Source organism: Lepisma saccharinum, chromosome 17 (genome assembly GCF_977018435.1).
Source record: "Lepisma saccharinum chromosome 17, izLepSacc3.1, whole genome shotgun sequence".
Classification (NCBI taxonomy): Eukaryota; Metazoa; Arthropoda; class Insecta; order Zygentoma; family Lepismatidae; genus Lepisma; species Lepisma saccharinum.
Window position 1 is genome coordinate 14,342,438 of NC_139245.1, and position 19,039 is coordinate 14,361,476.

Genomic DNA, 19,039 nt, shown 5'->3' on the forward strand with positions numbered 1-19,039 from the left:
ATATATACATACATCATCAGCATATTGTAGAAACTGAAATGGGGAATCTATTATTGTTTTAATATCTGATAAATAAACATTAAATAATAATGGGCTAAGAGGACTTCCCTGTGGTAGTCCTTGTCCAATATATATTGGACCTACCATTTCTGAACCAAAATGAAAATAAAGTTGTCTTTTAGATAACAATTTCCATGTCAATATGAGTATACAATGAGGCACTTTTAGTAATTGTAGTTGTCTCAATAGAACATTAATATCTACGTTGTCATATGCACTTTGAATATCAATAAAGGCTGAAAGTACTGATTGTTTTTTTTTTAATAACGCTATAAATATGAGAAGATAATGCTACTAATGCATCCTGGGTTCCATAACCTTTACGAAATCCCATTTGTCTGGGAGAAAATACCTTTTGACCTTCCATAAACCACTCTAATCTCTTTAATAAAAGCTTCTCAAAATTTTTTGCCAATACGGAACTAAGAGCTATTGGGCGATATGACTGACCCAACGAAGGGTTTTTTCCTGGTTTTAGAATTGGCATAATAATTTGAGAGGTCCATGCAACAGGAATTTTACCCGATAGGAATATTTGATTGTAAATTTTACATAAAATGCTTAGTGCATTCTGTGGAAGATTTCGTACCATAGAATACGTAATTCCATCAATGCCAGGAGCAGAATCTTTAGACCCTTGAAGAATTTCATGAATTTCATTTACAGTGATAGAGGATGTGAACCCCTTTGAGTATTTTGATGTAGATGAGAACGTGTAGAATATATTAGGAGGTTCGCAGGCTGATGTAAAGGGTGTAGGAATTACTTTATTAATAAAATCAGTTTTCCATTCAGTGGACAAAAGTAAAGTCCGACTTACATGTGCTTTTCTAAGTGATCTGAACTTGCGCCATATAACGTCTAATTTTGTTTTAGGGTTTATTTCTTCGCAATATTTTTGCCATGAAAATCTCTTAGCCTTTATATATACTTTTCTAGATTTTGCAGTAGCTCGTTTTAAATTTATCAAAGTTGCAGGTGAAGGAGCACTTACAAATTGTTTCAATGCTTGTATTCGCTTCCTTTTTGCTTGAAAACATTCTTCATTCCACCAATCTATTTTAGGAAAATTTCGATCATACTGCGGTTTCAGTCGCGGACAGGCATAATCCATAACTTGAGTTATTATATCCACAAATTTTTCATATTGTACAGTATATTGGTTTTGATATTCTTTAGCTGAAAATTTTAAGTCTAAAACTGAATTATATTTCATCCAATCTGCCCTCTTTACGCTCCACTTACGAATTGTTTTTTGTTTTATTAATTTTGGAAATTTTTGAGATGATGTTAGCGTGATGAAACATGGAAAATGATCACTAGTTCGTAAATCAAAGTCTATTTCCCATACAAATTCAAAACACTGATTATCAGATATTAAAGTTAGATCAATTGAGGACATATTGTTTCCATTTGGTGGTACATGTGTTGGAGATCCATCATTTATAACTGTCAAGTTATTATAATCCATCCAATCTTCAACTGTCTTTCCCAAAGTATCAATTCTATGATCACCCCACAATGTATTATGACAATTAAAATCTCCTGTTATGATAAAGGGATGTTGAAAGCCAGACAAAAGAGAATTTAGATGAGAGCTCTGTATTTGTTGAGAAGTATAATGAGATGGAATATACAAACTAATAATATTATAAAGTAAGTTGTTTAACTGCATTTTTATACCGACCACTTCTACATTATATTTGGAAAATAAATCATGTGTTGAATTAAACTGAATTTGTTGAAATGGTACACTTTCATGAACAAAAATTCCCACACCCTTATTTCCCACATTATAATCATTTAATATAGTATGATAGTGAGCAATATGAATATTTTCTGATTTTAAACCCCATACCTCACTAACACAAATAATTAACGGGTGACACTCATCTATTAATTTAATTAATTGAAGTTTCCTCGCAGAAAAGGATCTTAAATTCCATTGTATTATTAATGGCAAGATTTTTCTTTGCTGGCAACACATTGTTGTTTTAAATTAGGGGGTGTCCCCGAAATCTTGTAAGTCTTGAATTAGTTTTAAAATTTGTACAGAAATTTCGTTACATTTTAATATTATTTTCCTAATATATAATAAATCATCACTCACTGAAATTGTTGTGGTTAGTTCTGCTATTAGATGTAGCAGATTTACTAGCGATTCTTTCTGAGAAGGACTCTCTGCTGTTGTCCTGCGTCCAATCGAATCTGATTTTCTCTCCTGTTCCTTAGAGGAACACGTCGTGCTCACAGGTTCACTTGAATTACCCACTGCTGATGATGTTGACGCAATTTGTGGATCCTTGTGTTTATTTTTGTCCTTTATCAAAACAGGTTTAATTGTTTTCCTCAATTGTGAAGCAGAATGCAGTCTAAAATTTTCCCCGTGTTGTTTTTTAAAACTTTCATAAGACCGGTCAGATTCTGGTGGCACTTTCTTCCAACAGAGGTTACTTAGATATGTGTCATTTCTTCTATTTTCCCAATCTGTAACAGAATTAAATCTGTTTGTAGTATAATTTTCTGATGTGCAAGGGCTTTCCTTGTTTATTGATTCCTTTCTTATCTCCAGCAATTTAGGAAAGTCTTTAGCAGAGGTCGCATATGTTCGCCGTTCATTTCGTGGATCAATTCCAAAAAGTACTTGTTTCTTTGCATCTTGATAGGAGATGTTGTTATAAGCAATCAGCCTTTGTATTTCTCTCTCTTGCTCCCATCTTACACAAGACTTATCGGTAGATAAGTGGTTTCCCTTGCAATTAATACATTTAGGACTGGCATTGCAGATTCCATGTTCCGCTTGACCGCATCTATAACACACGGGAGAGGATTTACACTGTGTTTGTGAGTGTGAGAAACGGAAACATTTCTTGCATAAAATCACAGATCTTACTTTTGGCTTCACTTCAAATATTTGTCTCCACAACTTCACTTCTTTTGGTAACTGTTGAGATTGGAATGTTACACTAATGAGTTTAGTAGGTTCTTGTCTTACTTCCCCATCCTCATTGAAAAAAAGTTTTCTTCATCCTTATTACATCTATTATTGGAACTTCAGCTCTAATGTCTTCGATTATCTCGTCTACTGGGATGTCGGTAGGTACACCATATATTAATCCTTCTCTCACTAATAGACCTTTAGGAATTCTGGCTTCTAAATGGTATTTTTCCTTGATGAATTCATTTTTAGCAAATTTATTTGCATCATATGCTGTGCGAAATGACAATTTTGCCTGCTTCAAACCACTTTGTTTAACGAATTCAACATCAACCTTCTCCTTACACAAATTATAACCTAATTTTACCGTATTCAGGCTCTGTGATCCAGGTAATGTACTGTCCACCAACACGATATATGGGCCTTGATGTCCCTCATAATATAAAGACATATCATATGCCTCATTTTTATATTTAGCAACACCAACCTTTGTACTTGCACTTAACTTTCGGATTTTTGGGGTTTTTCTCCACTTCAGATTCCGTGCATTCTTCATTAGGTCGACCTCTTTTGAAAGAAGTCTTATCACTAACTTCCATTTCCGCTAACTGTTCAGGTACAATCACATTCATATCACTCTGGATTGCTTGCATTAAATTTTCTTCATTAATCTTCACATCCTGAGCCATCTTGGGAAATCACAAGCGTTTTTATTTCGCTTTTCTCTTTCACATATCAAATGTAAAATGTATAGAGAGATTTAATCTTGTAACTCTAGAACTATTATTCTCAAATCAAACTTCAATTAATTAGATCTCAAACTAGAAAAACAAACAATTCAACACGCTATTCACACAGAATCCAAACGATACCACCATGAAAACTGAACTTCATAATAATCCCTTGTAATCTACCATTAAATCCTGAGAAACAGGCGTACCTGTCCCAAGGTAGGTCAATAAATATTGACGTCATTACGAGCAGGCAACAGTTGAAAATAATTCTAACAATTATGTAAATGATGCCGGAGAGTGAGGTTACGTGTCGGAACCCATCAGTTGAGATTAAAAAGAACAAAAACTAATTAACTCTCTTGCCTATGATCTGACTCCAATTTTATTTCATTAATTTTTTTTCACCATGTAACGTGTAGCAAAACGACCCCTCTTTCCTAATTGATTTTACTTTACTCACCTCGTTACGGAAAAAAATAACCCAAGGGATAATAATTAGCAACTATATCATGATGAGAGAATGGCGTATTAAATTTCCAACATCTCCCTCGATAGGGCGAGGATGGGGTGTACAAATTGTCAGGAATGCGGGGCGTTGAAATCGATACTTTTAATGAGACCTTGATTCTCGATTGTGTACATCCACCTTGGTTATACGTGATCCAGATACACCTGATTCTCGTGTTATGCGGAAGTATTTCCTTTAACATTTTGGTAGCATAAATGCTATGTAAATGCTTCCAAAACTATTGTAGCAGACAGTACTTTACACGGAAGCATTTCAAGTAATATTCAGATTAGCTTTTGAGTTTCGATGTATAATATATACAGCACGAAAGGCACACAAAGTTACACCATCTGTGGTTAGTGCCATGTGTTTACAACTGTTTTATTCTTCCAACGTGTATTGTATTTAAGCCACACCATTGATTTGTACCTAACAACTTTTTATACGAAATGTAATTTCTCTCGGTTGAATAGTTATCTGCTTTTAAAAGTTTGAAGTGGCACATTGTTTCAGATACATCATGTTGAACGCAGTTAATTAAATTTGTCTCCCATGGCATTCTTTACTTGTTTTATAATCTATCCTTAGCACTGTGAGAACTAAGTACCTAAGTGAACACTTCAATACGTGTTAAATATCAGCACTATGCCACAAAAACTTAACTGGAAAACAATCTGTTGGCTCGGTGAGGTTGGTCAGTTGCAGAATGGTGTCCCCTTTTAATCCACAACGATTTGTTTACATTGTCGTAGGGTGCTGAGGTTTTACAAAAAGCTCCCAGAACTAGCCACGTTGCTCTGTACATTGTTAAATAAAGAACTAAAACCTGCCGCCATGGCAAGTAGAGTTGATTTCTTCGCAGTTATTAAGTTGAACGGGCGATAGAAATTTCGTCAAGCTTTCTCAGTTTAATATAACTTCTTTGTGTATGAATTTGGATTTCCGTAGAATGCAAATACACTAAGTTTTTCTAAATTATTAAATTTTGCCTTAGAATATGCTGTTAGGAAGGTAAAAGAAACTAACGAAGGACTAAAATTAAATGGTGTGACTCAGTTGTTAGGATATGCAGATGATGTAGACGTATTAGGGGATGATATAAACACAATTAATAATGCTAAAATATTTTTCAAAACTGCTAAAGAGATACGTAGGTTTGGAAGTTAACAGAGAGAACTAAATATATGCTTACAGGCCGGAACCAAGTGTTAGGTAATAATCAAAATCTAATTATTGATAACAACTCGTTTGAACCAGTTTCCAAATTCAAATACTTAGGAGTAATATTAACAAATGAAAATTATATTAAAGAGGAAATAAAAAGTAGGCTTAATTCAGGAAATGCATGTTACTTCTCTCTTCATAAACTTTTGTCTTCTCGTTTAATATCTAAGAAACTAAAAGTTAAAATATACAAAACAGTAATTTTGCCTGTAGTATTATATGGGTGTGAAACTTGGTCCCTTACATTGAAAGAGGAACATAACTTGAGAGTATTTGAAAATAAGATCCTTAGGAAAATCTTTGGACCTAAAAGGGATGAGGAGGACAGGTGAGTGGCGAAGGTTACATAATTTAGAACTACATAATTTGTATTCATGTCCAGATATTATTAGAATAATTAAATCAAGAAGACTTAGGTGGGCAGGCCATGTGGCACGAATGGGAGAGGAAAGAGGAGTTTACAGGATTCTTGTTGGGAAACATGATGGTAAGAGACCTGTAGGAAGACCAAGACGAAGATGGAGGGACAACGTTGAGATGGACCTAAAGGAAATCGGTAGGGATGGAAAAGAGTATATAGATCTTGCTCAAGATAGGGACAGATGGAAGGCCTGTGTTGCTGCAGCCATGAACCTTCGTGTTTAAGAATGCTAGAGAGTTAGTTAGTTTTTTTTTCTGAATTACGTGTAAATGTTGTCACAAGATTTAATGTCCTAGGTTAGAACCACTGTCCTGAGACACTTAAAACTAGAAAGCGACAATATAGTTTATTAACTGGTAGCATATACAAATTTGCATACACAAAAAGAAACAACTAACTCCGAAATGAAATCATAAATACGTCACTATGCGGGCATCCCTCCCCAAAGCAAAAAGCTTAATTCGTGCAGTGTCCTTGGGGCTTGTATCGTTGTGTTTGTGATTCTGCCTTTATCAGTCTCACCTTGTCGCCATTCAACCTCATCGTCTTGATTACCCAACATTGGAAATAACGCGAAAAATAAACGAAATCAACAGCAATATCTCTGCTTATATCTGTTCGGCATTTTGTGGGATACTTCAAGAAATGTTACAAGACTATCCCCCGCACCGGAAAATTTTCAAGTACCAACTCAAGTCGATTTCCCACCTTTGCAAAAATTCTAGTCTAGTCCTTGATCTCGTTTGTTCCATCACGTATGCACTAAGTCAATCACTTTAATCAGGTACTCAAACATCCTTGTCACTTTGAGATGTAACTCTGAATCGGCCTTGTATAATGCACAAATCTTTTTCCATCAAGTCCAGTCATCAAATATTGGATTTTCTTTCACTTCTGACAAATGACTTACGAAAGACAACCGATGATTGATTAGTAAATACACATTGCACAGTTTTCACCTATTATTCACACTGAATCATATAAGTGACAGATTAATATACTGTAATAGTCTAAGATGCATTACGACTGGAAGACTTAAAGCTTTTGAAAAATAACTTACGAAGATGGACGGTTAACAAATAGACATTGGCCATCTGCAACATGAATGTGATTTTAAAGATTACCTTTGCGTTTCCATGGATTTATTTTTGTGTTCACAGCTTCCGAAGATGACAGTGATTGATGGAGGACTGCAAATGAACGAATCTGTCGGATTTTAATTGCGAAAGTAAATAAATTGCGGCTTTGAATAGTTTATTTTTCAGTCTTCAAAATGCGACATCGTAACACCGATATGTATTTTCTTCAAGGGATTTCTATAGGATCTTGTATTGAACGTATATTTACAAAGAAGAAAGTTTGTTGTAAAGTAACTATTATGGATATAGTTTAATGTTAAAAAACTTTGAGGGATATTTCTGATTAAGGTAATATTAAATGTTCATATTATCGATTGCATTGCAGTTTTGTAGTTGGTTAATAACAATTACAACTAGTATTATTCTTTGTTGCGTATTGTTTTCCATAGGGCACCAGTCTCTTTGGACACCTGTGAAACTCTGATGTAAAATTCTCCAATGTAAACTCAATGTGGAACTTCAAATAATAAATGAGAAAGATAGACCTTTAAATTTCTGTGATCTTCATCACTGAAGGTGATGGTAAAAGCCGAAAGGTAAGAACAGAATAAACAAACTGAACGCTAGAATGTATCACACATAATTGAAAGAAGACAGTTTTTTCAAGTCTTTGCATAATAATGATCATGAAAAAGACTCTTAAGTAAATATATAATTTGTGTGTTTACGTGTGCGCGAAGCTCTTTGATTGTAAAAAAAAATCATCGTCGCATGAATTATGTAACATTCTCACAAAGGCAGGCAGTCGAGTCTTTAAAGGTGTTAAGAATTTTGACATAAAATCGAAACATTGATTTTGTTTTCCATGAGGTGCCTCGTTTGTGTGATGTTATTTTCAACAATTTCTATCTGAAATCTGATATAAACATCAAAGACACTCGGACGGTTCTCTCAATGAATAAATTGGATACGAGATGCAAGAGAGACGAAAAATAATATTGCATACATTTATTGTCATGTGTAAAATAAAATACACTAAATTCTTGAATTTGAAAACCTTGAATTGATATTTTAAGTCCACTTTATGTACAGATAGGCTAATGAGGACTGGACCTACAGTCAAAAGTGGGATCCGAACCACTGTGCAATGTGCCTCCAACAGGTATTGAACCCGGGAGCCATTGATTACAAGGCGACGACGGTACCACTGCGGCATCGGGGAGGCCTACAATAAATTCGTTTGACAGTATTTGTAATAATTTGTTATCCTTTATTTAATGATAGGCATATAATGCAATATCATGTAGCATTATTAATTTCTTGATTCTTGTGAAGTGCTCGTCCCAATTGCCTCGCTACTTGGATAAATATACCATTCCAAGAATTAATTTCTTCTTAAAAGGAAAATTCCCTTCATCACCCAACACTGCAAATGCATTGAGAAATACCTACAAACTGAATGAAATCTATGGGAAACTTATACAAAAAGAGTTTAAAATTTTGAGATGTTTGTGGCTCAGTCGGTAACGCGTCTGACTACCATGCTAAAGGTCCCGGGTTTCGTCCCGGCCGGTTCAAATCAGGGAACTTTTCTAACGGTGGAAGCGGCCCCGGCGCCTACCCAGCGTCGAATAACATGGGTACCTGGGGGAAACCCTGGGGGGTAAAGGCGGTCAGGGGCGTGATGCTGATCACATCACCCCTACTCACGACCGGATCAAGAAAGTGTGGGGCGTTACCCCCACACCCCCTATACGCCTTCATGGCGTGGTGATAAGCACAGGGGAACACTTAACCTTTACCTTTACCTTATCTTTAAAATATTTATCAAGTTTAGATTTTTTACTCTGGCACAATATGACCCAAGAGCTAATAAAATGTGTGTTTTCCGAGTTTTGTAGAGATGAAACGTTAAAGCTATTTTCAAAAGACTTTTGAAAATTATCAAACTTCCGTAACTCGGAAACTGGTGATTTATTTCTGGAGAAAATATTGCATGAATGTTCAGCGACCCTGAGGGAACAAATGCTGTAATTTTGGTCAACATTGGAGGGAGCGGTGGCAAACTTTACCATTTTCACGTTGATTAGACGCGGAATAACCCATATAATATTAAAAAGGTCAATTGTATTATCTTTACAAGAGAATTTTCTATAAATTTGTCCCATTTGGTTGATTGATTTGGTTTGGTTTATTTTACTTTGCTTTTCTGCCACTTTTGGCTAATCGCGAAGATGAGGAAGAGTGATGATTTGATGTATGGACACAAAGAACATCTATTGAACGGGTCAGAATTCGAACCTTGGGACCCTTGGCATCGTACGACAGGAAATGTGTATATCTTGTTTGTAGTTGGGTGAACAGTGCATGGCTATACTCTCTCTCGGCTATCTCACATCGCGCTACGACGCCAGGAGTCCCGGGTTCGAATCCCGGCATGGATGTTTGCGAGTGTCCAGTCATAAATTTCATCATATCATCACACCGCAAATTAGCCAAAAGTGGCACAAAAGGCGAAGTAAATTAAAGCAAATAAATCCATCTCCCGGTTATTTCTGGAGCAAACCCGCGCATAGGGGCAGAGAAGGGGGGAATTCGAGTGGGTAATTCGATGCAGTACACGGTGCTGGGAAGGCTGGTATAGTCGGCGCGCTAGCTACGTTAACGACCGGCTGGCTTTGAAGTCCACGGAGCACGCCCACCAGCTGCAACAATCACATTCAACGCATAGTGTTTCCACACATCTACTCTACGCCACTTTGTCCCTCCGCGCACAAGCATCTTCCCACGGTCTCCACAGTGAAGTTGCAAAGTACGGCAACAACGTATCCGCAGTCATGTGACTGAGACTCCACGTGGAGTAGACGAGCAGAATGACAGCTGTGCCCATTGGCTGAAAGTTGAGTTGGACGAAAACAACTCGCCCGCTATTTATCCCCACCCACGTTCGTGGCGGCGCCATTCTTCAGTGCTTTGACGTTAACGAAGTAAACGCGTGGACTATAATTGCAGCCGCTTTTCCCCTCCACGCTATCCCATTCCCTCTATCGTGTTAATTCGTGGAGCAGTCTCGCGTCACTACTTGCACAACACCGAGACTTGTTTTGCTCCAGAGATACCAGGGACAGAGTATAGTCTACACTAAGTGTTCTGAAACAACATCCCTCAACATCAGAGGAGTTTATTTCCTTGTGCAGAAGAACGTGGGACTTGAACAAAGGAAGCATACTTCAATCAGCGAGGCGTGTTGTATCCACAGTGACAAGAGTACTTTCCTTTTTCACTACCAGCAAACAGGAGCGAGGAAAGCAGCTGTGAAAAATGAAGAGCTGAGCTGTGTGATTTTATCTTCTGATCACGTTCGCTGGTGTGCGAAGCTCTGCCAAGCGTTGTATAGATAGCTACTGCTTTAGCACGCAGATAAATGTATTGGGGATTCAAAAGGTAAAACAGGGTTGCCATATATGGCAAATTTCTTGCTTTGATTTCAATATCAAAAGCAGACGAGATGGCTTCTTTTCTCCCAAGATCACAAGCGGAAAATAAGTTAGGTGTCTACATAACTCATTCAATTTCACATGAAAAACAAAAGTAACACTGTTGAGCCTTGTTTCCATGTTAATAAAACATTAAAATGCTGACAAAGGTAAAATTTATTGTATAAAAATATACACTAAAACGTAACGTTTCCACCCTCTAACAGGGTTATAGTGTATATTTTTATACAATAAATTTTGCCTTTGTCAGCATTTTAATGTTTTAGGAAAGCAAAGCTTAATTTCTAATTGTTAAAAACATTTGAGAATAAACGTCATGTTAAAGTTATAGAACCAGCATCAATATATTATTTCTGTGTTTATCTTAACATGATAAAAAATGAATGTTAATTTCAACTCTACGTATGCTCAGCTCGGTGAAAATTAAGGAAGTTGCGTCTCATTCGAACGGGCTCAAGGTGGACAAGGCGGTTGGTCGAGGCGATAAAAATTCTGTTGTTTCTTCTCTCTTTTCCTTTCTTTCGTTATTTTTCTCTTTCCTTATTCCTTTTCCTCGTCTTTTCTCATTCTCTCCTTTCCTTCATTCTCTTTTTTAATTTTTTCTTCTATCCTTCTTTCCTCTTTCTTTTAATTTATTTCCTTTATTCTTTGTGTTTCTCTCCTTTTAAGCTCTCTACGAACCATCCTCTGTGGCGGAGTGGTTATCACAGTGCACTACGACACCAGGGGTCTGGGTTTGAACCATAAATTCTCTTGATAAATTTACTCATATCCATCACTCATTCTCAGTTGCGGCGATTAGGGGGGCGAGGGGGCAGTTGCCCCCACTTTTCGTCAGTTTTGCCCCCGCACCATGCTAAACCTTATCTACCTATACTGTCTTTGCCCCCCCAGTTTTGGCACCTTGCTTCCCCGGTTTTGGAACCCAATCGCCGCCACTGGTCATTCTCATCTTTGCGATTAGTCGAAAGTGTCAATCAATCAATCAAACGTCTCTATGAAGTGTGATTATTGCTCCACTATATCTACGTAAGTCCTTAGAAAGGACAAGTGACAATAAGCCGTTAGGGGAAAATACATATTTCTCTTACCATCTGAAATGCAGATATCTGCTTCCCTACGGTCGTATTTCCATACCCGACCGCTCTGGTTCAAGGACCAAAAAAATTAATCGTATTTTTTTCTTGCAACCACTGGTAACCCTGCGAATGTAATAGATAAGATTACGATGGATAAATGTTTAGAAGAGAGATGTCTCTCTTGTTAAAATGCAGCGCTCGACTGTTTGGTTTAACTAAGCCAATTTGTTGCTGGTAGACCTTTGTGTATTTGTGTGAATAGCGGCATCCGGCCTATGAGAGCTTGTCATTATGTTTATTTGCTACCGGTTCCTTTGTAATGGATATTGTGAAAGTACGCGTAGGATTTTGCAAATCTCTCGTGCTCGTTTACGAACTTTAAATTGGATAGAGCACAACAAACTACCTAGATATAAGAATCTAACCCTTTTCAATAACAATAAAAAATGTTTGTTCAGATGATTAGCGTACTTCACTTCTAATTTTATGTTTTATTGTATCATAGTTAGCTATAAAATATATAAATTGTATGATATATGGACCTGTGAAGAAAGATGACGACTGGAGAATAAGATATAATAAAGCTAGATGCTTTAATAAAAGGCCAATATATAGTGAGGTTTGTCAAAGCCCAGGGAATAAAGTGGTTGGGGCATGTGGAGAGAATGATGGAAGACCGGATGCCAAGAAGAATGTTGAGAGAAAAGCTTCACATGAAAGAAGAAAGGGCAGACCACGACTTCGATGGATAGACGACGTTGTTGCAAACTGCGGACAATGAAAATTAAAGGATGTAGGAGAAGAATTGATGATAGATTGGAATGGAGGCTGATTGTGGAGAAGGCCAAGGCCCACCAAGGGCTGTAGAGCCAGAAAGAGCATATGTATTACCCAGTGATACTAAAATTTCGTACGTTTATGTATACACTATATGTTCAGTACTTTGTTTCTTTGTCCCTATCTCTTGATCCTATGCTCAGATGTTCTTCCTTTCTCTACATTGCACACAATTAATTTAATTTCTTCCCAGAATCAATCCTATCTAATGATTGCCCAAGGAAAAGAAATAGTGATGGGGTGCAGTTGCACATAGTATACCTCTATAAATATTATACAAAAAAGCATAGGAAAAGCAATTTATTCTGTCCCAGGAGTATGTGAAGCAAGCGAACGAAACAACTCCTTTACACAAGAAATGACTCGAGAGGGCTCAACCAAAGAATGAGTGAGAGGGAAAGGATTGCACAGAGAGGACAACGCGGCTACAGCTACCAGCCGTTCGCAGCAGCGCGCACTGCTTTGCTCCACTCACTTACTTTCTCCCCTTGTCTTCAGCTACGTGTGTCGTTGCTTCACAGACTCTTGGGACAGACTGTAGGTACCAACAGAGGCAGATATCTGAAGCAGTTTCTTTCTGCGTTTGTGTTTTCCTGATTACCTCTTTCTATTCTGCTTCTCTATCTTCGTGAGTGTTTTTTTTACCTCTTTCTCGCTCTGTTTTCTCTTTTCCTCTCCCTCTGTTTTCTCTTTTACTCTCCCTCTGTTTTCTCCTTTTCCCCCTCATTCTTCCTCTCTCTCATTCTTTCTCTCTCTCTCATTCCATCTCTCTGTATGTTTTATTCCTGGGCCTCCCCGATGGCGCAGTGGTAGCGTCGTTGCCTTGTAATCAAGGGATCCCGGGTTCGATACCCCGGTGGAGGCACACAGTGGCTCAGATCCACTTTAAACTGTACGTCCAGTCCCTATTAGCCTTACTGTGCATAACGTCAACTCAAACCAAACCTTTTTTCCTCTCTGTGTCTGTTTTCTGCCTCTGCCTCTCTCTCTCTCTCTCTCTCTCTCTCTCTGCGAGAATTTGTTTCTGCCTCTCTCTCTTTTTCCTCTCTCGGTCTATCTGTATGTGTTCGTGTGTGTGTGTGTGTTCGTCTCCTTTATGGATTTACTTTGCTGCTGTTTGTTCAATGTTTCAAAAACACATGCACTCGTGTTTTCCAATTCCTGAACCTAAGTGTCTGCTTACACAACAGGTCCCGATGAGACAGACCTCTGTGCAAGAGGAAAGAAGGATGCACCCGAAAGCCCTGGAGCCTGTAGGCCATTATGAGCTCACCTTTTCATCTCTCGGTGCGGATTAAGTTTTCAGCAAAGGTCGAGGATTTTCGAGTGCTTTTGGCTGGGAAAAGTTAACTTTTGAGGTCTCTACTACCGGAGCTGTAACTACTGAAAGTCCACCCAGTTTAAAGTTCCCAGGGGAAGAAGGGAATTTCCAGGTGTTTCTGGAAGGACTTGATAAAATGACGTTGCTATGGAAACATCTGCAAAACGCTCTGAGGCGTAGCATTCAAACCCCAGCGTGCATTTGTGTTGATGCCTGTGTTATCTTCTATTCCCAGTTCAGTCCCCCTTTTATTTTGTTCAAAATGGAGCTTGTTGGTTGGCTGTTTGTACGTAGCGTAAATGCAATCAGGCGGGCTGGTGTTTGCGATTCGACTTCTCTTTTTGGACTGGGGAAAGTGAGAACTGGGAAAATAGACGCACTACAGCATAGCTTAGAGGTTTTGAGTTGGTGTTTTAAGTCCACTTTTATGCACAGTAAGGCTAATCGGGACTGGAAGCGGCTCGTGCCTAAAATAACAGGTGAAGAAGTACATTTATAGGTAATGAAAAACAAATAGTAAGTGTCAGTGCCCCCCCCCCCCCCACAATTTAAAACGTCTTTTTTGTCTTCATCCGTCCATCTGGAAAATGGTGTCTGCAACAAATTACACACTAAGTCATTTACTGAGTTCATTGTACAAACCACAGCTCAACACATGAACACAACACACGATAGGAAACGCGAAACACACACGCGGAACAAGATCTCGCGAGAACGCAACGATTTTGCCACAACCACTGGATGCAATGTTTTCTGTCGACGAGAGAACTGCTGCACGTAGATGGCGACACCCATTCAATTTCAACGGTAGATGACGTCACCGTTGCCATGACAACCGGCTAAAGTCTTCCGCAACCTGGCGGCGTCTGCTCTTGGTTTGTTTAAGCTACGACGAACTCTTCACGTGCGTAGCGCCGAGCGGCGTATTATTTGAATATTATCGTGTGCGTTCTGCTGTGAAATAGTTTAATTTAACAAGGAAATGAAAAATGTCAATATTAATTTCAAAATTAGGTGAAAACATCTGCAGTTGTTGCACTTGGCCAGCCGCAAAGTGGGATCCAACCTATTATGTGCCTCCACCGTGTAGCGAACCCGGGAACCCTTGATTAACACAGCTTGGAGAGAAACGACAGGACAGTTCTTAGTGAGGCAATCTGTATTCGTATTCTAGGATTGTGGAGTACCCCCCCCCCTCTCATTTCTTCTCTTGTTTAGCAATAATTTGAACTTTTACCACCTATGCGCATGTACCTTCGCTAAAAACACAAACTTGGGCTTAAATATATGAAACAACGTTTTGGGGGTGGGAGTAAATGTGCCTATATACAGGTGATTCATAGTAGTTTCGGCGATTTTAGGGTACCGCTGCAGAGAAGGCTTACAGCGTTTATTGGAGTACGTAAAAACTTGTGACCATTATCAGGGTTCAACGGTATAATTTAATGCTCAATCTGGAAGGAGTGCAGCAACGCATTACAATGATTCGTCTGGTGGACTTGTGTGAGCTTAGCTGAATTACGGGGAAGGTGTGGCACGTCACGAATGACACGCACAATTGCCTTGTACATCTTCTCTGCCTCTTTTCCTTCTTGTGTTGAAATCTTTCCTGCTACAGTTTGAATTCCAACAACTGAATTAACTGAAGAAATGGCGAAGTACGAAGGACAGATACAGTGTTTATGTCGAAGAAAGAGCGAGGCTTTTCTCGCAACTGTCCGTATCTTGCCGGCCTCACAAGTATAATATGAACTTTAACGAAGGTATCCGGAAGGAACCGCTTAAAAATATTACGAGAAGTAGCACACTTCTCGCTAATCTGCGTGATAGGCTATGACCGCCTTTTTCCCTTAACCTAAGAAAAAAAACAATCGTTAATATTGCGACTTCGGAGGGTGAGTAGGTACATTTGTCTTGTTCTCATGAGCGCAGGGTAGAGGGAGCGAAAAGTTTGACAGCAGAAAAGACGGACAAGCTGTAGCATACTTTCAGATGTCAACTGTGACACGCGCTGTGGTTTTTGCAGGAAAACTGATAGGATAGTGTTGACTAAGCATGACAAAGAGAATAAATATTGAAGGTTGCATTAAAAAGATCGGAGCATTCTAGGAGAGTGAGTGTATGTGTAGGGGGAATGTCGGTTGTCGACAGTGATATCTCCAGTTGCGTTGGTCAGTGTTATAATTCTGCTTCACTTTGGCTCAACTTTTCTATAAAGAAACTTCAGATATGCAAGCTGATAATAATATTAAAAAGTATTGACTACTAAAAAGACAACATTCTCTATATGACCATACCCCAACAGCTTAATGAAGTTCCTGAGAATGCTACTGGTTATATATGAAACTTCGAGTTCTTAACACCCCAGCGGTTAGTAGTCATACCGACTTCTGTGCTGGGTGATACTGGGTTCGAATCCCGATCTGGGCATGGGTTTTCATTGTGAGTCTCTCTTCATCATATCGCCACTCATCTTCATTGTCGCAATTAGCCAAAAGTGACATAAAAGCTACGCTTAATGGCAAAAATTAAATCATAAAATTATTCAGTTTCCCCTGTTTGTCAGATACACCTGGTTGGGCTTGAATTGAGCACTGAAGAAGCTCTTCACACCACGAGTACTTCTGCCCTGTGAAACCACCTTTGTGGGCTTTTTTCTGTTCTGACGAGCGTTGATGTTGAGCTCAACGTTAAGGTTAGGCATTTTACGTCATCAGTCAATATCTCTGAACAGAAGCTCGGCTTGAAATGCCTGTTGATCCATCGCGTGAAATTGAACTCTCTTGAAATTTGATGCCAGGTGTTGACGAGCAGCGGAGTAGATGAGGGGGGGGGGGTGGATAGTAACCACTCGCAAACGAGAGGTCTCAGCTGAGCTTGAAAAATCCGGCATCCCTGTAAAAAATACAGTGAATACCCGAAGCCATGTTATGTATCACAAAATAACTTTCCTGTAGGCTTCGAGGAGAGTTTTCCTCATCTCAATTAGCTTGTCAAAAATATCCACTGCTTGTTGTTTTAAGGGCATCACAAATGAGTTGAAAAAGAAGTTATGGTGGACCCGCAAGTATGGAAGCTATCGGCAATATGGAGTTTCCATTTTGTTTCGTGCGAGCTTTGTGCTTCAATGTCTGCTGAGTTTGTTTCGAAGTACACTTATGCACAAAAGGGCTAATCGGGACTGGATCTACAGTTTAAAGTGGGATCCGAACCACCGTGCAATTTGCTTCCGGTATCGAATCCGGAAGGCCTGATTATAAGGCGACAACGTCACCGCCAGCGAGCAGGCCCGTAACTTTGGTATCTTGGAACTAAAATTATTTCGGTTCTTCTTTCCTCTGGTGTTAATTCCAATCGATCATTTCCCGTATCTTCTCAGTAATTCATTAAAAATATAGGCAGTTTGATTAAACAGCCGGTGTGTGTATATTTAAGACTGTCCTTATATACCTTTCATACCGAAGTAAAAAGTGACACGTGGCATGTCACTGTGTCGCCTGGATTTGTTGGTAGCGCATACAAAGGCAATGCTTTTAAAAAATGGAGGGAAAATGCCTATTCCGGTAGTGTCAGTTGTCGGTGTTTAAGCTCCCTTACAATCTAATTTCAGGCTTTCACTTGAAGAACAAACTTCATCTTGTCTATAGCAACACTCTTTTGATGAATTTTCATTATACCGTCTGTATGGTAATACGGAATTATATAACGGCAAATCCTGATGTCAAATTTCCAATATCTGTCAGTTAATTTTGTCCTAAAATATGTATAATTCTTCCTGAATGAAGAGTTTTGTGAATGTCTTGAGCTTCCTTCTGTGGAATATAAATTTACAGGAAACAAAGTGACTGCACGGGTGTGAAGTTGAACAAAATCTTACTTCTCCTCTTCTCCTCCAGGTCCATCCACTTGGCACAAGAAGTACCCAGAGGCCCTGGGAAAGCGTCAGTCGCCGATCGACATCAGGTCAACAAAGGTGTTGTCGGATGAAGGCCTCAACGAGAAGAAGCTCTCGTGGAAATATGTGGCTGAGAACACACTGGTCCTCGTCAATCCTGGATACTGCTGGAAGGTCGAGGTCAACGGTGAGGGATCCGGTAAGTTTCTGACGTCACGGTTCTCATGTTGCAAGCAAGTCGATCCGTATTTCAATTGGTCTCTTATTCATAACATTAGGTTAGCCTTGACGAGGAGACGATGTAAGGAAAGTGACAGGAATTGAAGGCAGCCAATGTGGCTTTCGTTACAGCATCCGCCTGCAAGGGCTAAACAGGCCCGTAGCCAGGCAGGGGCCAGGGGGGGCTCAGCCCCCCCTTGAAATTAGGTAAACTATATTGCATAATTTGTTTGCAGTGAAGAGTGAAAATGTAGACATCTCAATTTTAAGGATAAATCCACAGAATATGAACAGCATCTATTACATTCGCTCATTTTGTTTATGAGCAGAAGTAGCTGCAAGTATTTAGAATATTATCTAGACTTCAGAAAGTTCTTTCATAGGGGAGCTTCTTTATCTATACCTTCACTGTCCCTGTTGCGACCTCCCGTTTAGACAGAAATATGCGACTTTAATGACATAATGTAAATTCCCTCCGCATCTGCGTCAAAGGTCGACGGCTCCCAGGTTTTGGGAAGGAAGGGGAGTTTAATTGCTTCGGCAGGGGGTGGAATATAATGTAGGCAATGTGATTGAATATTGTGCATTTTTTGTGTGTGATATAAATATATGTATAATCTAAAGTAGTATGGAGGGTGTAAGGGATGATTTCAGATTTCAGTACCAGTCAATTAACACTTCAAGAGATGTTTTAAAAGATGTAGAAAAATATAGTATACGATATAATGAGCCCCCACACATAATTTACCTTCATTTAATACCGTTAATTTTTGAATGGACTTTGTTTACAAAGCCCCCCTGAGAACATGTGACCCCCCCCCCCGAGATCAATACAAGCTACGGCCCTGGGGCTAAAGGGGAATCACGAAACGATCTGGATTGGTGGGCTTTGAACCTGGGTCTCGGATTGGACGAGTCTACTGCAAACAGGTGTTCAAACTTGTATGGCTTGGTAAACAAACTGAAATTCTACGGTTTTTAATAATGTATATAAAGTAAAATAGTAATATGGTCCGCCATCAATTGCTTGATCGGCCTCACTGAAGTTGTACATGAAAAGCTTTTGGCCGCACTATTTTAACCTTGAGCCTCGCGGGCGTAGTTAGCCTCTCCAGCAGGGAACTCTTCAAGCGCGCGCTTTTCAAACTTGCCGGGACGAAAAAAAAAATCACTCTTTAAGATTCATTTCTTCTGATCAATTTGCCTCAAAGTTAATTCAAATGTGAC

General features: G+C 39.0%; 1 protein-coding gene across 1 annotated transcript in view; it reads left to right on the plus strand.

Moving 5' to 3' along the window:
* CAH1 (carbonic anhydrase 1) overlaps positions 1 to 19,039 on the plus strand; it is a 269,527-nt gene that overhangs the window by 182,259 nt on the left and 68,229 nt on the right. The window contains exon 2 of the mRNA XM_083138966.1: positions 17,595 to 17,792. Coding sequence (XP_082995092.1) covers positions 17,595 to 17,792 — 198 coding nt within the window. The remainder of the gene's footprint in view (positions 1 to 17,594; positions 17,793 to 19,039) is intronic.